The sequence below is a fragment of the Branchiostoma floridae genome, chromosome 4 (assembly GCF_000003815.2).
Source record: "Branchiostoma floridae strain S238N-H82 chromosome 4, Bfl_VNyyK, whole genome shotgun sequence".
NCBI classification, from domain to species: Eukaryota; Metazoa; Chordata; class Leptocardii; order Amphioxiformes; family Branchiostomatidae; genus Branchiostoma; species Branchiostoma floridae.
In genome coordinates, this window is record NC_049982.1 from 32,289,276 (window position 1) to 32,308,467 (window position 19,192).

The 19,192-nt window shown below is 38.5% G+C and overlaps 1 protein-coding gene across 1 annotated transcript; it reads right to left on the reverse strand.

Moving 5' to 3' along the window:
- Positions 1-2,217: 2,217 nt before the first annotated feature.
- On the reverse strand, positions 2,218-18,805 carry LOC118412890 (major facilitator superfamily domain-containing protein 10-like). The gene is made up of 13 exons (XM_035815949.1): positions 18,664-18,805; positions 15,634-15,822; positions 14,814-14,910; positions 14,328-14,431; positions 13,664-13,822; positions 12,495-12,680; positions 11,204-11,300; positions 6,856-6,967; positions 6,096-6,204; positions 4,493-4,583; positions 3,703-3,750; positions 3,396-3,485; positions 2,218-2,806 (listed from the first exon to the last, which is right to left on the reverse strand). Exons 2-13 carry the CDS (start codon positions 15,811-15,813, stop codon positions 2,697-2,699), a joined length of 1,383 nt encoding a protein of 460 aa, XP_035671842.1. The 5' UTR covers positions 15,814-15,822; positions 18,664-18,805; the 3' UTR covers positions 2,218-2,696.
- Positions 18,806-19,192: the final 387 nt, after the last annotated feature.

Here is a 19,192-nt window from a genome sequence, read left to right on the forward strand (position 1 = left end):
ACTCTAGCCATTTATCAACCTTCTTGTTTACCAAAAGTGTAAGAAAAAACTCAGCCTTTGCTAGTAAAAATTTATCTATACAGCTAATATACTAACATATATAGTTCTAATCTCTGATTGGTTCACAGCAGTTCTAACTTATGATTGGCATCAGAAGAAGAAATAAAAAGAACAAATAAGCATAAACAGTGACGATTAGTAGTAGTGCATCTCTTGAGTACTAATTAAAATCTACTGTCCATAATTTTTGGATTTTCCTTCACAATCTCAATTTGGTGCACATTCGAACATTTCTTTTCAAATTGTGTGTAACTTTTGTATTCTTCCATAGTTTTAATACGGTGTATACACAGTGTTGTGATTTAACTATCAGGATTTAAAGTGCATGTTCAATGTCATTTAACATACACAAATTGGTGTCTAAACAATTTTCTCAGCATTAAGCACATGATTCCATGTCGGAGCATTCGTCTGATAGAATTATTGTAAGTACAACATGTAATAACATATTGTATCACTGGAAACTTTTAGAGAAAGCAACATAAAAAATCCAAACATAGCACACTCATCACACAAATAACTATTCTACATCTTCTATAATTTATAGATGTACATGTAAGTACTGGACAGTCTTTGCTGAAATGAACTACATGTACAATGGTCCTCAAGCCCCATTACAAGTACTTAAAGATACATCTAACTTCTTCATACTACGTACTCAAGTTGCAAAAACTCTAAGACTTGACCAATAATTTAGTGTTATAAACCTTATAGCTACTTCAGTTGTTAAAATCTTTTATGTCAATTGCTTACAAACGTTATAAGAAAAACAAAACATGTTCTATAATTAAACATTCAACAAACCTTTAGCCTATATAATATGCTTTGACCTGCACAATTCCTGTAGTTAAGATTCACAAGAACTGCATCTTGTGTGATGAAGGTGGAAAAGAGGCTTTAATATATGTGATCTGTAACATTATTAGCCTGGATACCATACCCCAACCTCAAATATCCTTTTCGTGTTGGGGTCTGGCAGGATGGCTGTAGAAAGGTTCTCGAAGGCCCTTGACCAGAGGGAGGAGAACCTAGGATTGATGACCACTCTCACCACAGGTAGCCAGCTACAACACACCATAGTTGGTCAGCAGGCTATCACAGTAGCAAATCAGGTACTTACGAGGGGCGTGCAATAAGTAATGGTCCTGACCCACTTCCAGTTGTCTGATCTAAATGAAATTTTGTATGTGTAATAATTCATATCTCTATGGGTTATGTTGCAAAAGACAGCTCTGAACTAATTGTGGTTTCTGATTTACTGGTGTTTGAACTGAGTCAGGTGTGAAATGGACCAGGTGTGAAATGGAGCCAGTTGAGTGTCGCGCAGTGATCCGGTTTTTGTATTTGAAAGGACGCACACCAAAGAAGACTTTTGATGAAATAAATGAAACTTATGGTGATGATGCCCCATCATATGACCTTGTAAAACGCTGGCATCCTGAATTCAAACGTGGCTGGAAGTCTGTGGAAACAGCTCCCAGACCTGGTCGTCCCTCTTGTGCCATTGATGAGGCATCAGTTGGAGGACCAACCTGGGGTGTCCTACAAAATCGGTGTCCAGAGCTGCATCAAACGATGGGAGAAATGCATAACTCTGGGTGATTCCTATGAAGAGAAAGACTAATAACTGTGCCAAGTTTCATTAATCTCCTGCTATGGGAAATGGGTCAGGACCATTACTAATTGCACGCCCCTCGTAGTGGTCACTGTTATGGAATCAACAAATACAGTTGGGGGTCTTTAACCAATCATGGTAGGGGTGTAATTACCTCCTGCTGATCCTGCTGCTGTTCTATTGGTGGAGTTTTTTGCCCACTACAAGGGGCAAAATTGAGAAGCCGGCCTATGCCATCCGCCCAGACCCCTGCACGATAGATACTTGAGATCGGGCTGGGGTTTGGTAACCAGCATGATAGATACTTGAGATCGGGCTGGGGTTGTTAACCAGGCTATAACATTATAGGAGTTTCTCCAACTGCATTAAGGCACAAATGGTAGCAAGGTTCATTCAAGTATACAGTAAATATTAATCTTATTGTCTTTTCTTCCAAGAAAGTTATAATTATACCTTTAATAGGCCTAGGAAAAAATGATGTATTTCTGGATACCCGAACGAAACGTTAAGCAAAAACCAGCTGGACCTTGCCTTTTTTTTTCAGACCAATGGCAATGGACGTAAAATTTTCGATCTGACATCAGTGACAAAATTCAAAACTGACTTCCTGTATTTTGCACTGTGTCAACAAATTAAGGCTTTGAACATTTATACAAAAATTGTAAGAATATGTAGCTCTAAACAATGTCAATGTACCTCTCTGTTCAGTTTATGAAATATGCTAAATGCTTGTACATCAGATTATCTATATAATTACAATGGATATCTGTAGGATTAAAATATCATTTTGAAAATACCAGTACCTGAAGCAATTCAGTTTTACCAGTCCTGCATTTGTTAGATCACTTCGGACGAAATGTAAGAAAAAAAAAGATGAGATTAAAAAGAGTTCCTACAATTTTTTTCAGGACTGCAACCCGGAAACACAACATTATTTTTCCTAGGCCTTAGAACAGATGCTTTTGTGTTATCATGTTGAAGATTTGGTCCCAAATCAGGAGAACAAACAGGCGCAGGTGAGTTAGTCAGTCTTGTCTGTGGCTGTTTGTACCTTAGCTAACATAAGTACAGGGATGAATAGAAGTAGACCTCCCATCGCATAGCAAGGTAGAGCACCAAGTCCCCAATACACTGTAGAAAGGAGAGAGAGCTTGGTTAGGATACTTGGAAACAATTTAGGTCCTCTTTTGCTCTGTTGAGTTCACTTAAAATCAGAATAAGATTCCTGACATGCCTGTAGAAAAATTCCTGGAACTTTGGGAATTCTTGTCAAACGAACGCCCCTGAGGCGTTGCCAAAAATCCAAAAACATACATGTATGAAGGGAATTTTACATTAAATTGTAAAGTTATGTGTTCTAAGTTTTTAGAACCCTAAAACTAATACTTATACAGGACAGATTATGCCTTATAAATACCAAGAGAACAGTGAAATTATGCTATAGCGCTACAGGGTTTGTAATGCTATAATTTCTGTTTTCTGTAATAATTGCTTTGAAAACTTTTCTGATACCAAGCCTGTGCTCTTCAAGCTTGCAAAATTCTGCAAAATTGAAAGTTGTCAATAATGACAGAAATGTACATGATGCAAACGTATGTATGAATGTAGGCATGCATAGGGAATCAATGATTTGAGCATTGCACGATGTTTATGATTATCCAATAGCAAGTGGTTTGTACTTAGTCTTAAACTCTGTCACAATACGTGTAGTTTCAATTACCTGTAGATGCAGCCACTGGCCCTAAGGCTCGTGCCAGAGCCCCTAGGGAACGTAAAATTCCCATAACAGTTCCCTTCTGGTCTGTACCACCTGTTACAAGACAAGAGAGTATGGTTACAACTTCTGCCAGACGACATTCATCTCTTAAAACTTTCTAGTCTCATTGTGAATAGTACTATGCACTCCAAAGGGTAAGAAGGTATTTAACATACTATTTATTTAACATTCTTTTTAGATAACATTACCTAACAGAGACAAGTGTACAAAAAAAGTGCAACGAGTGTAACTTACAGTAAGCCTTACTTACCATATGACGATGTGATAGCTGTCAGACAGGGAACAACAGTTGCAGAGGCTGGGAAGGAAACAGATCAAATGTGCTGTAAATTATGATGCACTGTGAGGTACAGGAGCAGGGCTCGAAATTCATTTTTGGGATTAGGTGCACTGATGCACCCAGCTTAAAAAATTGGGTGCACCAAAAAATTTTTGCGTGCACCACTTAAACATTAGTAGAATGTGAAAAAACCTAATAACAAATCTTAGTTACAAGCTATCAAATTCTTAAACAAGTAACATGACAGACATTTTTTTAATCTTTGTAACACTTACATGTACTTGTAGATGTCAAGAATATCATGAATACTAGTATACTTCGATACCTTGACATACATAAACCTAAGAAAATATTTGGGTGCACCCTCAGCAGCGTGCAGCCACTGAAAAAAAATAGGTGCACAGTTCCAATTTTGGGTGCACCTGGGTGCACATGCGCCCAGTATTTCGAGCCCTGAGGAGCAATCAATGCAACATTTAGTACTCTTTTAAAGGTTTTCCTCCAATGAGACCATACTGGATGCATTTAAGTACATCTTCATATCAAATGAAAACCTTCACGTTCGAATTCATTTTGTAGTGTTTTCACATTTCATCATCGTCCTCAGTTTCTCTATGTATCCAAAGCACTGGTGGTCAGGGATGACTGATAGATTGAATGCACATCAACACCCTGCATGTTTAGGACTGGTATATACAAATGTACCTACAATGTATATCATTGGAACCCTGATTTGTTTGTAACCAAATTAGACACTTACCGAAAGAGAAAAGGCCAAGCCCAATGTAGAACAGGAGCGTGGACTCAGCTGCACCAATCAGAATAAAGGATGGAATGAGGATGGCCATACCCTAAAGAAACAAATTGTGTCATTTGCAACATGTACATGTGACATCTTAGCTGGTAACGCTAGTTCACCTTTATCCATGGGGTAACCTTTATCCGTTGTTTAAAAAAACTGGGTATTTTGGGATGTGAATGCGAGGATGGTGGTTTTAAATTGGTAAACAAACTGTATTTTAAAAATATTGCACTTCCAAACCACTGTCCATCCACTTGATATCCCTAAACACCCCCTGGTTTTGAAACAATGGACATAGGTCACCCCACGGATAAAGGTGAACTAGCGTTACACTCATTTTGTTCAATTTATGTATGTAATTATACCTGCCATGGGTACATTGCATACTCTCATTTGGGCCAAGACAACATTTTATCTAATATCTTAATTTCATCGCCATACTTTGAAGGCGCTTCATGTGCACAGATCTAGAGTACACTGCTGTCCAAAATTGAAAAGTAGTAATAATATTACTTTGTATACGTGGTAAGAGCAGCAGACCACTAGGAAGGACTATAGTAAGCAATATAAAGTAATGAGGGTCTGCATGGAGGGATTCTGACAATGTTTGATGGTAAATTTAGCAGGGCCAGCAGTCTGGCAACTGTTGATGGTAAATTGACTTATTATTGTAAAAGGGTTTGGGTACAAGTTCGTTGGGTTATTGCATTACATTAATTGCCATTCCTGGTTCAGTTCAGTTCAAATCAGTTTTGGAGTCACCAGAGCATATCTGTCATTCATATTAATCATATAAACCCTAACTTAGTCTGTAAGCCTAAATCCTATAAAATAATGTTAGGATTAACGGTAGCCTGCGTTAACACATTCAATCTCTGGCTGGCTGGGGTTAATGACCCCTCCTCTAAGTGGCGGCAACTGTAGGGCTAGCCACTAGGTGTGCGATTTTAGTCCGACCAGGATTAACGGTGAATCAAATAGCTTGTTACACCTTACAGAAAAAAGGCATGCAGTCCCTAAGTGACTGTAGGTGCACTATATACAGCCAAACCTGCCCAAGCGACCACCTCTTCTTAGCGACCACCTGGCCATTACAACCGCTTTTTCTCGGTCCCCAAAATTTTCCCATTGATGTTATAAGCATTAAGCGACCTCTTCACAGCGACCACCTGGTCAACGCGACCACCAAAAATTGGGACCGCACTGGACGAAATCCCTGCCTGACCGCGTCATTTTCAACCTTGAGGTGTCATCGATTTCCGATGATATTTAGCACGTTTTTTTTGCCGAATTCAGCCAGTTTGCGCCGGATTTTGACTGCCATTACAATGTTATGTTCAAAATAAAGATGATGGCGGATGCACATGGGTGTGCTTGCTATTTGCCATTAAACACAACGGAAACCATTTATACTATGCATTGGGAATGTTGTGAGTCAATACTCTTCAAACCGACCACCTGTCCAAATTGACTGCTTTTTCCCGGCCCCCCGGCTGGTCGACTTGGGTAGGTTTGACTGTATATATAACGTTATATATATGACGAAGGACAGATACGTTACCCTGCTTGCTATTTTCTTCTCGGTCCCAGGTGAGATTCGCCTGGAGTACCCCCCCTGGGTCACCAACATGATCAAACCCATGTACAGGAACATCCTGCCCTGCTGCATGCTGGGAACACATCAAATCAAGAACAAAATCCCTAAATCACAGCAAAATACTGGTATATGTAAATTAATAACTACACTATTTTGCAATGTAATATTAGCAATATATTTTTTAAAAACCTGATGAAAAACTAGTAATGTATACAAATGAGCTTAAATGATTTACCTAAACATCTAAAAATACAAACAATAGTCACTATAATTATGGTAAAATCATTCTTCTTCATTTGGGAATATGAAATCCATATGGAGCTCAGGTCATATCATTTAGCATAATACTAGACTAAGTCATGATAAAGATTAATACCTGAATGAATAACTGAACAACAACTTTAAGTGTTCAATACCTGGCTGTACCCTAAGTACAATTATATTATTATTGACCAGCAGATATAAAAAAAATACAGTCAACACTACAGATTCGTAACTATATGAAAAATTGTATGAAAATGTTAACATGATGCTTCACAGTTGATATACATCACAATGATGATACCAATATTGATCAATATCTTACTGTTTCAAAAACAAATTGATAAGAATTCTCTAATATTATTCCATTAAAATGGCTCTCAATTTCAATTGATTTATGAAAATGCAACTGTTACATTATTATTCATTTTTTGATAATATATCTTCTGATGTCCTGCCCTACCTGGTGTACTGGAACCTATTATGAGTGAGGAATGTCAGTGTATACTCCAGCCCAGAGAACAGGAACAGGTACAGGAAGTATGTGGCTCCCAGAGACTGGAGGCTCCCCAGCTCTGTGTGTTAGAACTTCACTTTAAAACAATGTTTGAAGATGAATAAAGAGACTCTTTTTACACTGCTTACTCTCACGGACATTTCAGTCATCTGTCAACTTCTTTAGGGCAATTCTGACTGGTTCACATAGTACTGAAACATATTGTCACCAAAATGTCAGTGAGCATTGGTTGTGTCCAAAGAGTCTCTTTATTCAGTGACATACCAACCTCATGAGACTATTCATGAATTGTTTGAAGATGTTCTGTATTTGTCTTGGAAGAAAGTTACACACAACTTTTGTATCTAGAAAATATTGCAACCACAGTCCTTTGAATTGATATTCTTAAAAAGTGGATATAGGTTACCCCTTGGTTAACTATCATTATGTATAATATGGCTATCCCTAATAAATTGAAAATACCCTCTAAGGATTTGACTTTCATGGATTAAAAATCAAAAGTCGCACAGAAATTGCACAGAAAATATCTAGAACTAGAGCAATTAATTACACATGATTTTAAATCAATGAAAAAAGTTATAATATATGGTGACTAAAACATGACATGGATTAGAGTGTTTTCTTTCTCAGACCCGTACGAAAAGAAAGAGTTACTCCCAAAACTGGAATGTTCCAAAAATTCCCAAGCATTTACTCAGGACAGTTATTTTACTCTTATCTCTAGAACACAATCTAACATATACACCACCGCTGATGAGCCCATTGTGGTCGGCTCTTACCAAATCAGAATCGCTAATCATTATCTGCCACTTGGCCCTTTTAGATGCTTATCCAAGGGGCACTAATTGAACCATGTTTAGCCGGGTTTTAATCCCACAACCCCACCCATTGTCTCAAACACTTATGGCTAACTCTGTCCATAGTTGACGTCATTCCAAGAGTAATCCTTACATAAACTGTTGCCCATGTCTGCTACAAAAGGCTTCAGAAGCAGATTATGTTTTGAGGCTGACTATTTCAACAAATGTGTGGCGACACACATTGTGTATTATGTAAAAAAGTGAAAGCAAAACAAGTTTAGACTCAAGTAAGTACTACAAAATCAATGTACATGCAAAATGTAGAAAACTCACTGTCATACAGTAGTGTGCCATCATTCCTAACAATTGACAGAAGAAGAACAACAAAAAATTGGACAAAATTATTTCAGTAACCAAAACCAAAGGACTGTAACGCTAGTTCACCTTTATCCGTCGGGTGATCTTTATTTGTTTTCCTAAAAAAAACAGCACATTTAGGAGTAACCTTTAAACCTGTGGTTTGAAATTTGCAATATTTTCAAAATGTTACTATTTGAAACCACCGTCCGTCGACTTCATATCCCTAAATAAGTTTTTTTTTTACAAACAACGGATATAGGTCACCCTCGGATAAAGGTGAACCAGCGTTATACAGTATACGGTTTCTGTTGAATATGATTAATTTTGGTTGCCAGGGCTCCTGCATGAAGAATCCACTTTTGGAGAAAATATTGTAAAAGTATGGTCAAATTAGTCACATTGTAACTAAGGCCATGTTGATTTCATTATGGATGAAATCATCTGGAAGCATCAATTTTTGGCCGGTTCGACACAAAAAAAGCTTTCGACCATTACTGTAGATCGTACAAAGCAGCTTCAAAATAAGCAAGGATATGTTATGGATTGCAAATATCGCAAAACTTATATCAACAACAAAACAAAAAACAAATATCGGAAAACTTATACTAATGTCATAGAATATTCCAAGGTTAAAGAAGCTCTGAAAAAACAAAAGTTCGGTATACCATATTGGCATATTCTGTGTGTTAAGTCATCTGTTCAACCTTCCTGGCCACTGAGATTTCTTAATGAAGACAACTGATTTTTTGTCAAACTTTTTTAATTTGCATGCTCGCATCTGTTTGTGGGTTCCCAGAGGATGTCATCCAAAAATTTAAATCAGGGTGGCCTAAGGGTGACTTGTTCTAAGTTCTTAGAGATAAAGTTAATCCCTGTCTTGATGGACATATCACACAAGTTGTCACCTGGAAGTGATATGCTTACTAAAAGCTTCTACTATTTGGGTGGTATAATGAAAAAGTTTTCTACTCTGATCAACAAACATAATTTATGCATGCATTTTGCTAATGAAAATTCACCACATCTGTATATCACGAGAATCAGTTCATACCATTTTTCATAAGTAATTTGTTATAACTATTCCAAATTCCTACATGTCTAACAAAAATTTCACTTGTGTCATTTGTGATATCTAACAGGGGATGATGACAAAAAAATTAAAACAATCATTTCCTCTTTTAATACACTCAGGTAAACATTTTAAAACTGAAAGTATACACTCATGTATCGCCATGCTGCCATTTTTTTCAATGTAGAGTGAAAAAACTCTGTCTAGTAGTTGAAGTGCTAGTTTGAAAATAAAATGTAAACTGTTACACAAGCAATAATGTTACGTTACATTAACATTACTGTAAATGCAGAAATGTTCGTGGTGGATTAATGTTCGCGGTTTTCGTGGTGACCACTTCACCGCGAATTAAAACCACCGCAAACATTTTTTCTATTATGGTATTAGACTGCAGTCTATAGTGTTACCGCGAACTTAAATCCACCGCGAAAAGTCCCTTTTCCCGCTACCGCAAAAATCCCCGCGAACTTAAATGCATTTACAGTGTCCTTGTTGAAATTGTTGTGAGTGCTTTCACAGCAATGTTGATGACTTGGACACAACATGCACTGTGAGTTTTAACAGAAAAAACAGGTGCTCAGTACATTAAGTACTTCAAGTGTCTTTGTTGTTCTAGTTTTAACAGAAAAACAAGGACCAAATGGAAAAAATGATGCCCCATGAGCTCCCATTTGTTGGGAATGTTCTGATAACAATGATTTCAGTCTTGCGGAATAACAAGCAAAAAAGCATGGATTTCTGAATCCAACAGAAAAACTCCTTTTGTTACTTAAATGTTGGAGAATTTTCCATTGTTGGAGAAAGAAGGGATACAAAACTAGTCCTTAAGGAAATACAGGTGATTAGACTTAAGACTTGATTTTATCGCTCCTTTCACGGGATGTAAAAAGTGTGAAATACGAATCGCCCATCTGTTAAAGAATCTAGGTGGGATATGAAAAAGAAAAAAGCTGCCTCTGGCAAAGATTCCAGAGAATACCACGATTACAGTATCTGATCTGTCTATTAGGCACAATAGCATGAATTCTTGTGTTAACTTAACCCTTAAACTGCCAAACCCAGATATATCCGGCACACATATACTGTGTGCCGTGCCCGGTTATAACCAGGATAGCGTATCCCCCAAAAGTAGCAGCTTTGCGTGCGTGTAGCGCACGAACCCCGGAAGTTAGGGACTTCTGCCTTGTTCGGGGGTCTCTTTTTGGAGGTTAGCGGCCAACCCTGGCACTGATAGCATTTTATAGGGCTGAAACTCTTGGCAGTTTAAGGGTTAAGATGTGGTTTGGTGGGTGGTAAAAGTGAAATACTGTAAAATGCAGAATTGTTTGCCGTACTTTTATGTTTGTGGTTTTCGCAGTTGCCACTTCACCACAGACTTAAAACCACCGCAAACATTTATCTATTATATCATGTGGCTACAGTCTATGGCGCCACCGCGAACTTAAAACCACCGCGAAAACTCCATTTTCCCAATACCGCAAAATTAAATCCCTGCAAACTTAAATGCATTTACAGTACTTACAAATGGTTCTCAACACTTTTAAGATTGGTGGAATTTTAGAATAATGGTAAAGTGTTATGGAAAACCATGTGTATCATAATTTTTCTCATTTCCGGTACATCTTAAAATGTAGGTACACAAGTGGGCAACCTTTACTTTATCCTACCTTGACCTATTCTGTAAATTTTTTTGTATAAAATTTAAAACATATATGTTAGGGTCTCACAAATATAGCAATCTCAGAAAAAAGGTGGGTGGGGAAAGTTTATAAATGTACAGGCCCTGGGGAAATTTGTATATTGACAGTATGATAAAGTAGCTTTTAGACAATGTATCGTCAGTTTACAGATAAGTTGATAGGAGGCGCTGCTGTGCGGGGAAGCAGAGCAAATATTCCCGACCCAAAGGGATACTTCTTGCTTTTCAAGCCATTATTACACTATTAAGTTAACAAGACACTGACACTATCAACAAGAAGACTGCATATACACAAGAAAACAGAATTGTTAATGGAATTTAACTTATTACTTTATGTAGTAAGATAGTACTTGGTGAGTGTATTACCTTTCTTTGTCAGATTTTTGACAGCAGAGAAACTGAAGAGAGAAGAGGGGTTCACCAGGAAAGATGCCTCACTCAGTCCATTACCAATCGACTTGGCCTGAAACAGAGAAATGCCAAGATCAGGTCTATATCTGGCAGCTTGCTTGGTGCATACTTCAATCTCTAACTACAATCTAGCGCCTTAACGCTAGTTCACCTTTATCCGCGGGGTAACCTATATAGGTTGTTTTTAGAAACATCCTATTGGGGGATGCAAAGTCGACGAATGGTAGTTTGAAACTGCAATATTTCGAAAATATTGCAAGTTGAATTCACCTTCCCTCGAATTGATAATCCTAAACACCCTGTTCTAAATACAGCGGATATAGGTTACCCCGCGGATAAAGGTGAACTAGCGTAACATCCTCCCATGACTTTGAGGCACATTGGGCCATTCTTTTCCACCTATCTTGGTGTTGTGCTTCTCTCTTTTCTTTGTATCAGGAGCTTCTAGTGGCTTCAAGGTTTTTCTCTACATTTGATCTTCACATTAATCTTGGCCTTCTTCTAGTTCTTTTTCTGCCAAGAGGCTTCCAGTCTAAGACCTTCTTCGCTGTTCTATTCTCTCCCAGACATGTCCTAGCCATTACAGCCTTGATCTCTCTCTCACCATGTCTGCCATCTCTGGTGTGTTCTTACAGTAGGCCTCTTTGTTAGTCGGTCTCTGTATGAGATGCCCAGTATTGTCATGAGACAGCTTGTTTGGAAGGCATTCAGACGCTTTTGATCTGCTGCATATACATGTATACGTACTTGCCATGTTCCACCCCCGTACTGCAGTATTGTTTCAGTACTATTGCTTTTTTAGTCGTACAGTAGAAGCCAGATAATTGCACAACGGATTAACGCACACTTCTGTTAACTGCACGGAATCCCCAATCGTTGCCGTCTAGCTAGATAACTTCGCATTATTGCACCAGCCGGTTAATTGCACGAAATTCACTGGCAAATAGGCCGTGCAATTAAGCGGCTTCTAATGTAGTTCCTTAATCTATAAATGTGCCCTTATCATTGAAACATTAAAAGTATTAAATCCATAATATCCTTTTCAAACATGTCATCTTACCATAATATTATACCAAGAGGTAGAATCTGAGCTTTTGTGTGTATGGGGGTGGGTGGTGGCAGGGTGGGTTTAGTGTATGTAATGCATATTTATAGTTCAAGAAAATCAAAACATGCAATTATAATGTGGAAATTGATTGTACTGTACAAATCTCAAATTGTGGAATGAGGTTTAAAATGTACTTACTCTCTTTCCTTCTGGTAGCGTCTCGGGTAGGAAGAAAGCGATAAACACGATATTACACACGGAGAGCGTCAGCGCAAACAGAGCGGGCGTGGAGAAAAAGTGTCCCTCATCCGACATCCGGGAAAACCAAGCGCCAATGGATGGACCAATCAGGAATCCCAGGGAGAAGGCAATACCAATCACGGCCTAGGTATGGGGGGGAACAGAGTCAACAAAATACAACATTAGGAAAATCAATATACAAATACTTTTTCTTTCTAGCAATTCACGTACAATGTATTCTAAAAAGTGATCTCAAACCATTTCAGCTCACTAGCCAAGAAAATGTCCAGTGAACAGTGTCCTATTATGAGGACTAGAGCCCTTATTAGTGATACGTTGTGGCATCATGTGGCATAATGGTTAGTTTGGCACAAACCCAGAGGTCCCAAGGTTTTCAATCCCGACATGCCCTGGTGTTGTGCCCTTAACATGAATTTACCCACTTCGTTCCTTTGGAAATGAGTACCTAGCTTTGGTTAGGGCCCTCCTTTGGATTGGATTTTTAGATTAAAGGAAGGTCCCTTGTTCTGGACATCCAGACCTTGAGCTCATTAAAGAACCCACCACACTTTTCAAAAAGAGTATGGGTCCTTCCCGGTGTATGTGGATCAAAACTGTTCCGGTGTAAATGGGGTAGGAAATTTCCCGAACAGAAGAACGAAATACAAAAGGACCAATTTCAGTTCAAATGTTGTAAATATAGAATACAACACAGTGTATTCCGTATCACCCGAGGTACCAGCCCGACCGCGGGTCGGATTGCATGATGGCCGAGGGCTGGGACCGAGGGTGATGCGGAATACACCGTGTTGTATTTCATTTATGTCATACCCACCTGAGAAAACCACTGTTTTGATGCGAAATGCGCCATAAGTTGAACAAATTTGTTGCCCTCGAAAAAAAAGCGTTGCAACAGTAATGTTCCAACGTCCAAATCAGGTATTCGAACTTTCGATGGCGCCGTACTCGGCCCACTCGAAACAGTTTGATTTATTCGAATGGAGCCCGTGTGATAAGCCCGGGCCGTACGGAAAGTTATCATCCGGTCCGGAACACCCGTATCGAACGTTTTTGCGTCACAGGTATGACATAATGCTGAATATACATGTTGAGTTGTATAAATTTACCATTCCATGTCCTTTTGACTTGGCAGACTTGAGGTCAGCTACCACTGCTGTTGCTAGACTGACGTTCCCCTTACTGATGCCGCCCAGTACTCTGGCCAGGACAAACACACCAAAGGTATACGACACTGTCCACACACCGTAGGAGCACGCTATACCAACCTACAATGTACATATAGGAGAGAATGCAGAAGTTAGGTCACATAGTACATATCCTAGAGTCTGCACTAGGCCTAACATACAATGTACAATGTATCGTACATAACATGTACAATGTAGAGAAACAGTTATTATGGTATCTTTTCTCTTTCGTTCCTTTCTCTTTTTCTTTCTTTCATTTTTTCCTTTCTTATTCGTTCATTAATTTTGTTCCTTCATTCCTTCCTTTTCTTCTTTCTTTCTTTCTTTTCTTCTATTAATGCAAAAAGTCGTTATAACCATTACCAGTTCCTGAGGTTCAATTTTTTTCAACCTAAACTCAAGCTTATTTCAATTCCAGAACCGATTCGGCAACACTTAACTGAAAAGGTTTAGTTGTGCAGAAGAGATAATTAAACTTGGAGTAAATGTGTTGTCCTGTAAGGCACTTTGCCCTATACATGTATTACTACAAACTAGGTAGATGTACAGTAGACGTGCATTAGAAAGTGATATAATCTGGTCTTACAGCAGATAGGAGCATGAGAGGCTTGCGTCCGTACACGTCTGACAGTGCACCAATCAGGGGGGAGGACAGGAACTGCAGCAGAGAGAACAGGGAACCCAGGATTCCTGTACGGAAACACAAAACAGAGGCCATTTTATTAATTCTTGCCTTGCTAAGGTAGATATCTTAGGACTTTTGGTATGTTCTTTTTTCTGTAGAAGATACATTTTGTACAAACCTGTACACACACGCACGCACACACACATATATACACATATATCACTATCTCTCTCTATACAAAAAAGGTACGTATATAGAAATAGAGAAAGAGAGAGAAATTGAGATAGATAGATATGATTCATAACTTTAAATGCTGTTATTTTCAATTAATTGCAATTATACAAACAATACAACTTCTAAAAGTTGCTTACATTAGGCAGATGTGTCTGGTTTAGTGCATATCATTTTAACAGCTGTAAATTGTAATGTTACAGTTCCAAATCTCACCTCCAAACAGTACAGCGTTAAATCTCCTGGTCTGTGGGATACCCAAAGTCACAGCAAACCAGTCCACATATTCCTGTATAGCTCCATACAGGCCACCCTGGGAAAGGGAGAAGTAAACTTTAAACAACAAAAGACATTTGCTGTTTATCCTCAAATCATCACGTCAGCCATTTTCTTATCATTTCATTCATTTACTGCAGCAACACTTTATTTCAACAAATCCAGTGTCCTCGTCAGGCCTTTATTAGTGTAGGGGGCCCCTATGCTGTGATTTGGATCCCCTATATATGCTGTGATTTGAATCCCCTGGCCAATGCTGCATTTCAAACAGCAAAGGGTTTTGTTTTTGTAACAAAAGTAAGAAAATGTTTATTTCACTCAATTTGACCCTCAAAATGTATGAAATAAGTGCTTCTGAGGGTTCTTAAATTAAAGGTTTTCACATCTGCGAAATTGCTTAAAACGTGGCTTTGCTGCACTAAGAAACGTGGCTTTGCTCCACTCTACGCTGTGAAAAAATGCTGGTGACAACACTGCACAGCCTTGTCAGTCTACTCAAACACCTGTTCTTATTCCCTTCAGTTTTGTTTTATTGAAGACTAGTGTACAAATGGTATAATTCTTGAGCAAAAATGCTTGTCATTACTATAACTAAATATGAAAAACATAAACTGCTCTTGCCCTCACTACATTAATAGGTCTATTCTTCTGTATCATATGCATATGGGACATGTCTTCTGGCTATTTCTGTAACAATACTTTGCAGGCTGCTTGCCCTTTGCTAAACTGTTCAGTTATCTATAACATGGTTAATATGTACCTGATCCACCTGTCCATAGTAGTCCAGGAGAGAAGGCATGAGTGGTAGGATGACTGTAAATGCCAGGAGGTCCACCAACAGGAGCACAAACACTGCCAGGAGGACTCTGGAGTCGCTCTTGTCTCCCCCTTCTGTCGCATCCTGGGGGGCTGCCTTGGGTCTCTCCTGCTTGGTGGCCATCTTTGTAGTCTAGGGAGAGTCAGAGTTAGGTACCGTAAATTCAGAAATGTTTGCAATTTTCGAGGTGTCCGCTTCACTGCGAACTCAAAACCACTGCAAATATTTTCCGCCACAGTATGTGACTACAGTATATGGCACTACCATGGACCCAAAACCACCACAAACACTGACTCCATTTTCCTGCTACCATAAAATTAAATCTCCCGCAAACTTAGATGCATTTACAGTATAGGGGCGGGCATGCATTTTAGGGGCCTGCATTTAATTGGGGCAACAATACTGACTATGAAGGCTAAATTCAGAAAGGCAGTGGCTATGCAGTACGTTGACTTTGGGCAGACTGTGTACACTCTATGCCAAACCGAGGTGCCAACTATGCTTTTATATAATGAACTCTGATATAACATGCTCTGTTCAACTACTAAGATGGTCTGGTTCCAAATTACGTGGAATTAAAAGGGCATGTTAATGTTTGAACATCCTGTTGGCAGTTGCATACGTCAACATTGTTATCTAACACACACCTGTGGACAATACAGTATGGCCTGCGGCCAGGTTTTCTATCACAGACTTAAAAGGAATTCAGTTCCTGGAGATATTCCTGTCCATCATTGCCTGGTAATTAAAAGGTTTGCAAACTTGACATTCAAAAATGTACATACAATCACTTATTTAACTTCAGACTCAATCAGAGTTATTTACAATGAACTTCAAATATTAGAAGAATACTAATATAAGAAAATGGTAGGCATTTGCGAGAAATTCAATCCAAAATGGGAGGAAACACAAAGAAATCTTTTTACTTACTAGAAGTTTGGTATACCTTACTAGTAGGAATAAAGTCAGACGCTCATTTTGCAAGTCATAGCTTTACTAGTACCTGAAACACTGTAACTTAATGCTCTTAAGTAAACAGGGAGATTATTTTTAGACCAAGGACTTTCTAGGGCTTCCTGAGGTAATCGGAGATGTAAGAATTGCCATGGAAACCGTTCCGGTGCACATTACTGATAGCTTACAGTTGACATTAGAAAGAACAGTGTTTTTAGTCCTCAATGAAACAACCGTAGCAATGCAAATTACAAATACCAGTGAACATTTCATGATTTCAACTACTAGTAACAGAATCATTTAATTGGGGAGGGAAGAGCAAGTTGTTGAGAGTCACTAATTACTAAAATCTTACAATTTTTTCTCTGATATAACTGTCAACAATTATTCTAGAAAAGAATACTACTAAAAGGTTGCCAGACCCTTTGGTTTTCTGAAAATATAGCTGCAGAAATTGATTGAGGAGTTAGCTGGCCAAGGAGTTAATGTTAACACATTGGCAACCCAAGGAGTTACTTAACTTAATCTATTGTGGGGTGTAACAGACCGACAAGTTTCAAGACATCTCCTTGAGACGACAAAACTCCAGATCTAGTGTTGGGTTAATTGTTACTTGAATCAACCTTAAGGTGCTTGTGCAATTACTGGACCGAGAGGGCACCCACTTATGCTCTTATTTTTTTAAAGTTTCACAGTGCTGGGTATCAGCTCTTCTGCACACAGAGACTCCAGCTCTGAGTCTGAAACAGAACTTTTTAGTGACTCCCACAAGCATCCTACAAGGCTGCAGTGTTTTTACAAGTCCATTTGAGCATATCACTTTACCCCTATGGTGAGATTTGGGTCCCCTTATTCTGTGATTTGGACCCCTATGCTGTTTTTCATCTGACAAAGGAGTATTTCTTTCTGTTGTGAGAAGTCTCCTTTCTGACCTTAAAAAGATGTTGTTGTTTTTTCTTTTGGGCAACACCAATTTTATTTGTTGCTTTTCAGATTTGGCATTCCTATTTTTCCCATGTTGAAAAAAAATTGGTCACACCTTCACGTTGCAAAATTTCATTTTTATTTATTTTCTGCCGTTCCAAATTTTTTTCATTAAAAAAATCTGTGAAGCAACAAATTAAATTGGTGTGACCTTATTAAGAAATATTATATCATTGCATTGTTTATTTTTCTATCTACTCTCATTAATGGACGTTTTATTTCTACAAAACAGGTTATTTGTTATACTGAATTCATCGTTATCCGTTATTCAAACATTCCTTGTGATGAGTAGACCTGCAGAGGCAACGTCAGATAACGCTCAGAGGTCATAGTCTCCTGAATACTGTAAACGCAGAAATGTTCACGGCGGATTAATGTTTGCGGTTTTCGCGATGAACACTACACTGCGAACTTAAAACCACCGTGAACATTTTTCTATTATGGTATTAGACTGCAGTCTATGGTGTTACTGCGAACTTAAAACCACCACGAAAAGTCTTTTTTCCCCGCTACCGCGAACTTAAATCCCCGCGAACTTAAATGCATTTACTGGCCAGTTTAGGATGATGCTATTGTCGTAAAATTATTGAGTCCTGCAGAATGCGTTGGAAAGCATCCGAAGTTACGTTAAGCATTCTTGGTCTTTACGAATTTACCATTAAGCATTGCCTGTACTCCTAAATTTACCATTAAGCATATTTGCCAGCATCCCCCCTGCAGACGCTCATGCAATCAAATTCAAAACATAGTCGTTATATAAAGGGGGTTTGATTCTTTGAGACTTTTTCAAAGACCGGTATCTTTGTTAACTAGATGAACGGAAGCCTAAGTAACAGAACCATTTCCATGATATCAGAACGTTTTCTGTATAAAATGGTTTTCATAATGAATCATCAAGGTATCAAACACAACAAAGCAAAAATTGTGTGGCCGTAAAGTTTTCAGTTTCCGATCCCATTTACAAAATTTCTGCTTTTCACGATGTTGATAGTAGAATAATAGCAGGATATAGAATACATCAGACTCTTCACCTACCTGTTACCTGTGCCGTAGATGTTCAGAAATCACGACTCCCAGCTCAGTCCCACCGTTACCTGTAAGACGTTCCTGTCTTCTTGGAAACTTCCCGTACTTCCGGGTCTTCATTCATTGCGCCACCGAAGTGCTTTCTGGGATTGGATTGTACCATTAAAAATGAGGGAGTTTCTTGAGATTCAGCGTTCCTCTTCTTTCGTATATAGGATTATTAGCAATTTTGCATGTGTCAGTTACAAATGACCAATACAAATGAACAACGGAAAAATGAGGATTCTGTCATGGTGAAAAAATAAAGAAAGAACAGGTGGATGTAACGTTAACGTTAGTGTGTTGTTTAATGGCAACTTTGTTTGAACAATCTCACCTTTGAACGAATACAACAAATGTAAAAATAAAAATGGTGGAGATTTGTTTTAGAAAAGAATAATAGGTAAATCACCTGATGTTGATTTGATGAAAAATGGACTGCCAAACGCAAGTGTCAGAGAAAATATCTGATATGACATTTAACGGAACGTGACATTGA